General features: G+C 33.7%; 2 protein-coding genes across 2 annotated transcripts in view; both read left to right on the top strand.

The window, feature by feature from the left end:
* Positions 1-236: 236 nt before the first annotated feature.
* LOC116340743 (S-phase kinase-associated protein 1-like) lies at positions 237-1,709 on the top strand. The gene is made up of 3 exons (XM_031767383.1): positions 237-376; positions 943-1,231; positions 1,373-1,709. The coding sequence occupies exons 2-3, from the start codon at positions 943-945 to the stop codon at positions 1,570-1,572; spliced, it is 489 nt and encodes a 162-aa protein (XP_031623243.1). The 5' UTR covers positions 237-376; the 3' UTR covers positions 1,573-1,709.
* Positions 1,710-3,096: 1,387 nt separating this feature from the next.
* LOC116340614 overlaps positions 3,097-10,720 on the top strand; it is an 8,704-nt gene continuing 1,080 nt past the window's right edge. The window contains exons 1-20 of the mRNA XM_031767200.1: positions 3,097-3,270; positions 3,351-3,539; positions 3,608-3,858; positions 3,930-4,311; positions 4,814-4,873; positions 4,939-5,046; positions 5,133-6,467; positions 7,802-8,260; positions 8,330-8,422; positions 8,501-8,584; positions 8,643-8,669; positions 8,742-8,774; positions 8,834-8,955; positions 9,021-9,108; positions 9,173-9,228; positions 9,297-9,450; positions 9,517-9,561; positions 9,754-9,807; positions 9,931-10,008; positions 10,306-10,683. Of these exons, the coding sequence (XP_031623060.1) occupies positions 3,213-3,270; positions 3,351-3,539; positions 3,608-3,858; positions 3,930-4,311; positions 4,814-4,873; positions 4,939-5,046; positions 5,133-6,467; positions 7,802-8,260; positions 8,330-8,422; positions 8,501-8,584; positions 8,643-8,669; positions 8,742-8,774; positions 8,834-8,955; positions 9,021-9,108; positions 9,173-9,228; positions 9,297-9,450; positions 9,517-9,561; positions 9,754-9,807; positions 9,931-10,008; positions 10,306-10,683 (4,054 nt within the window). The 5' untranslated portion in view covers positions 3,097-3,212. The remainder of the gene's footprint in view (positions 3,271-3,350; positions 3,540-3,607; positions 3,859-3,929; positions 4,312-4,813; positions 4,874-4,938; positions 5,047-5,132; positions 6,468-7,801; positions 8,261-8,329; positions 8,423-8,500; positions 8,585-8,642; positions 8,670-8,741; positions 8,775-8,833; positions 8,956-9,020; positions 9,109-9,172; positions 9,229-9,296; positions 9,451-9,516; positions 9,562-9,753; positions 9,808-9,930; positions 10,009-10,305; positions 10,684-10,720) is intronic.

Here is a 10,720-nt window from a genome sequence, read left to right as displayed (position 1 = left end):
TGATATGAATTCAAAGAGAGAAAATAAATGTTTGAAAAATTCTAGAACAAAAAACCCCGAAAATTCTTTGAAAAATATTAAATTTAAAATATCATTTCTTCTTCGATTCAAATAGCGAATAGGTTTTTCGTGTACATTTGAACGTTTTGTTATATTTACGTATCGGGCAACACAGTTTGAGACAGTGGCGACACCGTATACAGATTATATGACTTGCAAACAAGTAGACGTTCTGCACCATTCGCCATTCTTTTCGTGTACATCGGAACAGCAGCAACTCCTGAGCTATTTTTACAGTGAATACAAACAGTATTAAATATAAAAACAATTTCATACAGTTTTTTCGTTCATTACCCGTTCAACAAACAAATCAAACGTAAGTAGATAAACAATAAAACCCATTTATTTCGTTAAAATAATGAATTTCGTCATTTGCGTATTGAATCGAGGAAATATGAAAAAAGAACAAAGAAAATGCGCACACACAGTCCATGTCATAAATAGCATTGGTTTTCTTGGTATTATTGTTACTGTATGAATGTGACTCACAAATAAAAAAAAACACTCATTTTTAATCGGCAATATTAGTATTTTCCAATTTTCTGTCGAACTGTTCCAGTATCACCATGATTTTAATGACTCATATTTCCGATAAATACAGAATTGATAATTTTCGGTATAGCCTTTTGGCTTCATGATATGTTTTCGTCGTAGTACTGTATTCATGATTGTTGCATGTTTGTGTGAGTAAGAATATCATCATAAGCGACTCAAGACGCAAATGTCGTCATTCGATTACTGTTTATTTGAAGCATCGTACATACATACAGTGTGAAGTCCAAACTTAGGCTATATTTTTTGAACAAAAAAAATCGCTTTGCATTGACAAAATTATTTATTGATTTTTTTTTACGTTTCTTTTTTTTGTTTTTTTTTTTTTAGATGCCAATCATTAAGTTGCAATCATCAGATGGCGAAATTTTCGAAACTGATGTTCAGATCGCCAAGTGCTCGGGCACCATCAAAACCATGTTAGAAGATTGTGGCATGGATGAAGAGGAGGAGGCAGTTGTACCATTGCCAAATGTTAATTCGGCTATTTTACGTCGTGTGTTGCAATGGGCCAACTATCACAAGGACGATCCAATTCCAACTGACGATGACGAAAATAAGGAAAAACGCACCGATGACATCTCATCATGGGATGCCGATTTTCTCAAAGTTGATCAAGGTAGGCAGTTTAATCGATTGAATTTGAAACGATTACTTTTTTTCATTCTTTTCCCCCATTCTGTCATATGGACATAGTTTTTGATTTGCACTTGCCTCAGTAAATTCATTAAATTGTTTTCTTGTTCAATTTTCATTGTAGGTACATTGTTCGAACTGATTTTGGCTGCCAATTACTTGGACACCAAGGGTTTATTGGACGTTACATGCAAAACGGTTGCTAACATGATCAAGGGAAAATCACCAGAAGAGATCCGGAAGACTTTCAACATCAAGAACGACTTCACACCGGCTGAAGAAGATCAAGTTCGTAAGGAAAATGAGTGGTGTGAAGAGAAGTAAACATTCACCGGACTGTTCTTGACTACAAACAAAACAAAAAAACATCAACTTTAATTTTACTTTCTCAAATTTTTTTTTTATTTCTATTAATTAAAGTTAGAAAAATCTAAGAATACAAAATAAATAAAACCAAATCAGTAAAAACAAAAATGAAATGATATTCACAATACATTATTGAATATTCATTCACAGATTGGAGAAAATCAAATTGAAATAAAAATGTATTCGGTTTTGTTTACCTCTATCAAACAATTTCAAATAAAGTTCAATCGATTTTCGTAATCGTTTAAAATATAAAGTTCTTCGATTTATTCTATTTTCATTTCTGAGATTCTTAAACTTTTTTGCCAAAGTGACGATGGAAAAGAACATGCTTGTTTTTTTTTCTGCTAATATCGATTTTATAAATTATGACCGGAATTCTCTGGATGATGACAAAATTTGAGACGCAATAAAATCTCGTCTGGATTGTTTATTATTTTTGTTTATGCAACCATCGCAATGAGTATGAAGAGAAGTCGCCTCGCTTAGAATAATGCTTACAATGACATTTTCATGATGAAAACAGAGATGGAATTAATCCGATGTATTTTACTATCAATATTTTTGGCGGGACATACAATGCAGAGTGAAAAAAGTAGCTGCTATCAATATACATTATTTTGCTGCGTCTGAATTTTTGTTAATAAGCATGTCATCTCAAAAATTATTGAAAAAAAATGTACAAAAATATTCACAAGAAATTGTTTTCTGAACATTTTATTTTTGAATTGTTAGAGATAACGCAAACTTGGATCAAGTGAAACATACGCATTAGTATAGTGTATATTCGCTGAAATGATATAGATTTCTATACTATAGCGATAAATAGAGTGTGTCATAACTCAGAAAAAAATAAACGAATTTCATCATATGGCGGAATATTGACGATTGACAGTTGCTGTAAAAAAAATGAAATATATCTCATCAATGTTTTTTTTATAGGTTCACAAAAGGCGTCGATCAAAGTATGCATACAAAATATCACTTTCATTGAAAGAAATAAAATGAAAGAAAGTTGAATTTGCTTGATATTAAACATTGTACAAGATGTTAAAATATAAAGCGGTAAACAATTTATAACATTTAGCCAAGACCGTACTACCGTCAAAATGAAATGCGTAATGAAGTAAATTCGATCAAACTGGTTTCATTAGCAGAATATTTACTGTTATTCTAATCATGATTGTTATAGTTTTTTTTGTAGCTCTGTTGTTTTGTTGTCTGTGGTTCGGTTTTACATTTATGATTATGAATTGATTGTAAGTTTGTCATCGAAACTATCAGCACGATGTTCTCTGTAACACTTTCTTTGTTCGCAAAACAGATTTTATAAATCATTCAAAAAATTCGGTCATTTGTGTCTTATGACATATGTGTAAATTATGCGCATTTTTAATCACATTTCATAGATAACTTCGAATATGCCAGTCAAAATGTTTGAAAGAAATTAGATTTTGGGTGACTATAAAAGACCGTCCAGAAGTTGCGATGCTTTCAGATGGTGAATTACCATTGAACGAATTGGGATTGCAATGTTCAAAGTTTATGCAGCATATCAGACGGTGTTTTAACTTAAATAAATTGGAATTTATCCAAACATGTTCTACCTAAGGTTTTTGGTTGGATCAATACTTCTGTGCATAGTGCTTGTGTCAGGTAATATACATCTGTCAATTGTGTGCAATGCAATAATGATAATGAAATGTGTTTTTGTTTGAATTGAACATGTGCTATAGATTTAGATGCAAGACAAATGTCACTTGAAGAAGATTTCACCGTTTTGATTGACTACGAAAAGTATCAAGAACATGTTCAACCATGGCGACATCAAAGACAACTAAATGCTTCGAATCATACTCAACCATTGAATCTACAGCAAGTCCAACAAAAGCGGAACGATTCTGACGAATGCAATGGTAGCAATGGTATTTTCATTTTATAAACATGTTCGAAGCGGGAAATATTATTTATAGTTGGTTACTTTCTTTGACAGAATGTGAAACAAAAGTGTGTGACGATCCTGAGAATGAAGTGTATCAAGAATGTGGTAGCAAATGTGTGTTGGGATGCCGATATGCATCAATATCGTCAGGGTTTAGTTTTACAATATCAAAGCATGATTGTGAGAAAAATGATTGTGTCGAAGGATGTTTCTGTAAAACAGGCTTGGTCAGACATCAAACTAAATGTATTCCGGCATCAGAGTGTCCAGTTCGAAAATGTAATCATCGCTATGAAGTATATGTAAGTAAATATTCAACGAATTTGTGTTGAATTTTTGACATTTTAATTCCAATGTGATTAATTGTGTCAAGATGTGTGGACCAGCCGCGCCCATTACTTGTGATAATGCGTTACGTGAAGATGAAATAAGCGAGTTAACACGGCACGTGGAATGTGTTTGGGGATGTTTCTGTGCACAAGGATACTTGAGGAACAATTACAATGGAAAATGTGTGCCAGAGCAAGAGTGTCGAAACACCAAATCTGTGGATATTTCTCCGCAGATACCAGGCCTATTCAAACATATAACCGGCGGTGGAAGCGGATGCGGCCCAAAAGGATGTGGATCTAATCATCATTCATCATCATCATCATCATCTTCATCATCTGAAGAAAATGAATGTGGGCCGACCGGTTGTGGCTCAACTGAGTCGCACGAAATCGGATGTGGATCAAATGGTTGCGACAATGAAGGTAAAGATTAAGACATTTTCTGTTCTGGTATAGTCTATTTTCCACAATGCACCCATTGCTTTGAAATTCAGAAGTGCCGATAAATCGAAATATGTTTCGACACTGAATACGTGTCTAACAGTACTTTTTTCTTATTCGAAGATAAAAAAACGGCAGCATTCATTTGAAATAGGGCAATGATTGGTCAACACAAAGAACATTTCATTCATTCATAGGCATCTTTGATTAGATCGTTTCATTTCCATATATATTTGACTAAGCTTCTTTTATGCTATTGTATGTTCGAATTTATGCTACACAGATGGTGAACATCATCACTATTATCACACCGGAGGTGTATATTCATATAGAAATAACGGCACGATACATATAAGTGGCCATCTATAGAACACATACTATTTGATGCGATCGTTTCAATATGACCTTCTATAATATTCTTATTCTTGAATGTTTTACTAAATTTTGAATGCAATTTAAACATATTCATAACAAATTATTTCAGGTCAGTGGAACAACGGCAATCGTCGTCGTCCAATTGACAATCGATGGCAAAGTGGACCAGGTATTTTATGTGAAAGAAAGTCATTTTGAATATTCAATTAAATCAAATTTATTTAACATTTGTAGCTCCAGTAATTCATGTTCACAAATGGAACGGAACATGCATTGGCACTAATGTATGTACGGGAGCGGATTCAGGCAGTGGTAATCGTGGGACAGGTTCAGTGAATTCAGGTATTAAAGTGATTTTCTCTTTTCAAATGCTCTGATAAAATTATGGAATATTCTCTTGAGAATCAAATGCATTTCTTTTTCAATAGACACACCATTAACAACAGTTACACTTCAAAATGGAACAACAATCACCAGTCCGGCTGGCTCAGAAGCAACAGTTAATCTTGATGCAATCCAAACAGGATCTGATATAGCTGATGAAGAAGAGGAAGAATATGATGATGAAGATTATGAGCATGATACGGTCGAAGAAGATGATGATGATGATACGGATATGCCGATGGAAACACGGCCACAGATTCCGGATAGCTTTGCAACTGCTATTATCAATGCGATTGCAGAAAGTCAAAAACCGTCAAGCAATAAACCACAAAATGATAATAGCAAGCCACAAAGCGTACCATCTGTTGAAATTATGAATGGAAATCCCACAAACACTAAACCTCAAATAATGCCAGTGCCCTCTTTGAATGTGAACACACCGATTAACAATGCTCCGAGTGGTCAGTCAACACACACACCGATGAGCAATGGTAATAATTTTATGCCAAGACCACCGCAATTGGCAGCGATATCATTTCCGAATTATCAATTACCAAATAATGCCATCCAAAATCCAATTACAAATCCATTTGGACAATTTAATTATCCAATTACACCGAATTTAATTTATAATCCAAACATTGCTCAGAATATGCAACAGTTTACATCTCCTTTCTTTGGAGCTGTCCAAAAACAACAACAACAAGCATTTGTTCCGCCAAATTTCTTCAATCGCCCGATGATTCCAAATCGCATTCAAATCGCAAATGCTCCAACTGAAAATAAATACAAAGTTGAGACCGAATACGATTCGGTTGAGGAGCAAGAATCTGAAGAATATGAAAAGGATACTGCATCGAAAAAAACCGAAATGAAAGTTCCATTAAATAATCAACAACCATTCATTAATTTATTCAATCCAAATCAATACGTTCCAAATCAATATCAAATTAATCCAAACCAGTTCAATCCCTATCACTTCAACCCAAATCAATTCCAGCCAAATCCATTCTACATAAACAATTTACCAAATGGGTATCCAACTCACTTTTCATCGCCAAATGTACAATTCAATCCGTTTAGCAATAATAATCCATTCAACGCACAAAGTACAAATGCTCCTCTAAATCAGGCTAATCTAAACTATAGCCCTCATATGAACAAACAGGGTAATCCAATTTCTCAAAAACAAAAGAAAAAACCACATAAAAAACAACAAAGTACGGGTGAAAAACAGACACCAGCTAACCAATTTAATACGTTTAACCGAAAAATCCGACCATTTTCCGATAAACCAGATGCTGACGAAAAAATTGAATCTCATATTAATGGTGAACAAATGACCGAAAAATCCAACGATAAAATTCCAGACAGCGAAAATTGAGATACATTCAGCCGTAAAAAGTCGATTTATATATATTTTCTACTAAAAAAGAAAAATGATAGAAAAGTACTTCAATAAAATATAAGAAAATCTGTGTAACAGATGAAAATACTTAGATTTAGAAAAAAAAACGTTATTTATTCTTTTATATTGTATGCGAAAAATAAGAAAATAATAAAAATTGAAACTTAAATCGAACTATTTCTCTTTTATTTTGTACATTTTTAATTGAATCAAAAAGACATTATAGGAGATATCCGTTTCTTTTGACTGATTTTATTATGTGCTTTTCATACAAAATGAATTGATTAGCTCTTTAATCTGCACACGGCCTGTTAATCTATGTAATAAAAAGAATGAATGGTATTTTTTCCAGTCCACATTGAATGAACTCACTCATCACATGAATCGAATTCATAGCATTGCATTGCGTTTCCAAAATTCATATTGAGAATTGTCATAAATAAAACCTAGTTTTTTAGCAAACACACCTTTCGAAAATTTATTCTATTAAATTATGTTCATTCTGAAGAGAATTCAAACGAAAAGTATAATCGTGAAAATTTCCCATACAAATGGATTAATGTCATCAAATCAGTATTATGAATGATTATTTGCTTTTTTGTAAATGGATCGCCTTTGTTGAATTTATGAAAAAAAAAACCTTTGCAACGATCAATACATTTTTTTTCTCCATATAGTTTATAAAATCCCACGTCTACCGCAGTAGATCTGATTCCAAATAGATCAATGCTTAAATTAGTGTTCAATCATATAATTTTAGTAGGTTTATAAATAACGTTACTTTGTAATAAACTGAAATATACTTAAGCCTATATTTGTCACTTAAAATCTTCAGAATGAAATCTTCACAGAACAAACGGAGGCATTCATTCGATTGATTGGCCATAATTTGTATTTGACTAACGGTCTCTTGATTTTCAACAACTTTTCTACAAACACAATAGCAACGAAGTAGCTACCACAACGTTTACATTTTTAGGCCTACGAAATAGACTAATAAACTATGTATTTTATTGAAGAAAAATTCATAATAATCTTCACAATATCATTGAAAAGATGTATGGCATTTGGGCCGAATTCGATTTGGTCGTGGTATAAAAACCAAATTTCAGATAGCAACGTACTCAGTTGATGAAGTGCTATCGGACGAAAAAAATTAACCAGCCATGCAATTGTTCACGAATTTTGTAAATTCGTCAGTGGTGATAGTTTTGTGCACCTTTTTAGTGTCAGGTAAATGTGAATAATCGCAATTTGCGCAATATGAAGTGAGATGTTAAGTTCAATTTATTTTGTGTTCTTTAGGTTTTCAAGCCAAAGAAGTTCACTTGGAAACTGAATCGACCATTTTGATCGATGCGAAGAAATTTTTGGAAATTTTCAAAAAATCAAATGAAACCACTGTTTGTGATGAGAATGAAGAGTATTTAGAATGTGGTAAAAAGTGTATGTTGAGCTGTCGATACTCTGCATCATCGTTTGGCATTGCACTCTCCGAAGATGAGTGTGAAAAAAATGAATGCGTCAAAGGATGCTTTTGTAAAGATGGTTTGGTACGACAAAGAGATAAATGTGTACCTGTGGCAGAGTGTTCATCTCGTCAAAGCCGAGCTTTTGAGATTAATGAATTTCCACAGTTCAATCAAGGATTAAAGATTTTTGGATTGTTCCGGCCACAACAACCAGGCTGCCCTTTCGGTGGATGTAATCCAACTAATTTACCAGCAAACATTCACATTCATAATCACAATGCAGCTGAAACCGGTAATTTTTGTGTGAAAAGTTGCTATGTTGAGTGAAAAGTTTGGAAGTGATTCTTTAATTTGTTTTCAGGTGAGGAGTATGAAGACGACGATTGCCATGGGAAACATTGTGGCGGAGGACATGGTGGAAATGGTGGTCATGGTGGCCATGGAGGAAGTGGTGGTTTGTGATATGCATTTTCATTTTCAATCATTCAGATAGTATTTCATTGTTTTTTCTATCAAATTAAATAATTTTCAGGCGGAGCATCAAACAACAACAACGACGATAATAACAATAATAATAATAATAACAACAACAATAACCCAATAAATAACTTCTTTGGTAAGTGGAATTTAAAGCTAAATTTTATAAAGAATTAAATATATCAAATCTATTTTAGGCACATCAGGTGGTGGAAATGCAGGAGGTAAGTCGCATCTATCACATTGATGATAGATTTGATTCTCAACATTCTTTTTATTTTTACATTCATTTTTAGAAGACCATCATCACCATTATCATGGACATGGAGGTAATTTAAAGAAAACAAGTTGAATGCACACATATTTACCAATGATCAATTGATTTCAGACGGTCCAGGTTGGCTTGGAAACGGTGGCCCAGGATTTGGATATAATCCAGGTGGTCCGGGCTTCGGATGGCCAGGATATAATGGAAACGGTTGGTGGGGCAATGGATATGGAAATAATCCGGTAATAAAAATCGTCATATTCAATCACATTTTGCTTTTCAATTAAACAATGTTCTTTTATTATAGTTCTACTATCCATGGGGTTTTGTGAGTTACACACCAACTGCCATATTCGTTAATGTGAATGGCATAACATACGCTGTGCCCAATACGGGTATGATTTGAATATTTTGAAATACTTGAAAAATGGATTGTTTTTAAGTTATTCTTATTTTTAGGCGGAATCCTTACCAACACCGGTACCATTACTTTTAATTCTGGCGGAATCCAAACGGTAGTTGTTCTTTTACATTAGGAATTTTTCAAATGTTTTTTTTTTTTTCAAACAAATCTTATTCATAGATCACTTATCCATGGGGAAGCACAACAACTAATACAAACACAGGCACTCAAACGATAACACTTCCAACAAACGGTGGTTTTATTACAATTAATATTGACAGAAATGGTACTGTGACAGGGTCAACTACCACAATTGGTGGAATTACAGTGCCTGGTAATGAAATAGATATTTTCAAAAAATAGAAAAATGGAAATTGAGCTTTTCCTTTATTCTTTTCAGGAATTAATTTGCCTGGCATAGGCGGAACGACGGGGGGTACAATAGGTTTGTACTGATTTATGTTTTCGGTGTCTTAATAATCACCATATATATTAATACGACGTTTTCTTTAATAATGTACGGTTTTGTGTTTGTCTGTTTTTTGTGTTTTTTTTACTTCGTTTGACACCTTTACTGCGACTCGCAAAAAAATTCAATTTTCAAAATGTTGATAAATATCTTATTAAATCTGTATAGGTTTGCCTGGAATTGGGGGAACGATTGGACTGCCTGGAACTGGTGGCACAATAGGTTTGTGTGGATTTATATTTTCCATATCTTAATATAGCATATATATAAATATGGAGTTTTCCTTTTCTGTGACTCACAAAAAGTATTCAACATGTTATTAAATATCTTATTAAATCTGTATAGGTTTGCCTGGAATTGGGGGAACTATTGGACTGCCTGGAATTGGTGGCACAATAGGTGGAACGACAGGGGGTTCAATAGGTTTGTATGGATTTCTAACAAGAAATCTTAATAACAAGCAATTGTTTATAATTCCCATTTTTTTAAAATATATGACAGATGCGATTTCAAAATGTTATAAGTTAAAAACATGCGAGTCGCTTTCACTTCTTGCATATTTTGAAAAGTATTTCACGGCAATGAAAAATCATGAAAATTTCTGTCGTGAATTTGTCAATTTGACTCTTTACTGTGACACGAAAATATACTAATACGGAGTTTTCCTTAAAAAATTTCATTTTTCAAAATGTTGATAAATATCTTATTAAATCTGTATAGGTTTGCCTGGAATTGGGGGCACAATTGGTTTACCCGGTATAAATACTGGAATTCGAACACCGATCGGTGGCATTACGGCCGGCACTAATGGGGTTAGTGCCAATATTCCAGGAGTTTCGGCAGGAGTTACACCTGGAACGTCAGGAAGTGGTATAAATGCTGGAATTCAAACACCAATTGGTGGCATTACAGCCGGAACTAATGGAGTTAGTGTCAACATCCCAGGACTCGGATCAATTGGTACAAATGACGAAATTACAGAAGATGATGAATCAGAGTTGGATACAAAACCAACGCAGCAAACCGATGATCATCAAACCTCTGCTAATAAAAAGCCCGCAACAAATCAATATTCAGCGCCAATGCATCAAACCGAAAATCCACCAACTAATGCCGATAAACTACAAAGCCAAAT

Source organism: Contarinia nasturtii, unplaced genomic scaffold (genome assembly GCF_009176525.2).
Source record: "Contarinia nasturtii isolate CC-2019 unplaced genomic scaffold, AAFC_CNas_1.1 Cnas_scaffold_695, whole genome shotgun sequence".
Lineage (NCBI taxonomy): Eukaryota > Metazoa > Arthropoda > Insecta > Diptera > Cecidomyiidae > Contarinia > Contarinia nasturtii.
Note: the sequence above shows the minus strand (reverse complement) of the source record. Positions and strands in the feature narration are given on the sequence as shown.

Coding starts and splice junctions, on each gene's coding strand:
- LOC116340743 (XM_031767383.1), top strand. CDS start 943: ATGCCAATCATTAAGTTGCAATCATCAGATGGCGAAATTTTCGAAACT. Junction 1,232..1,372: donor TTTTCTCAAAGTTGATCAAG/GTAGGCAGTTTA, acceptor TTTTCATTGTAG/GTACATTGTTCGAACTGATT.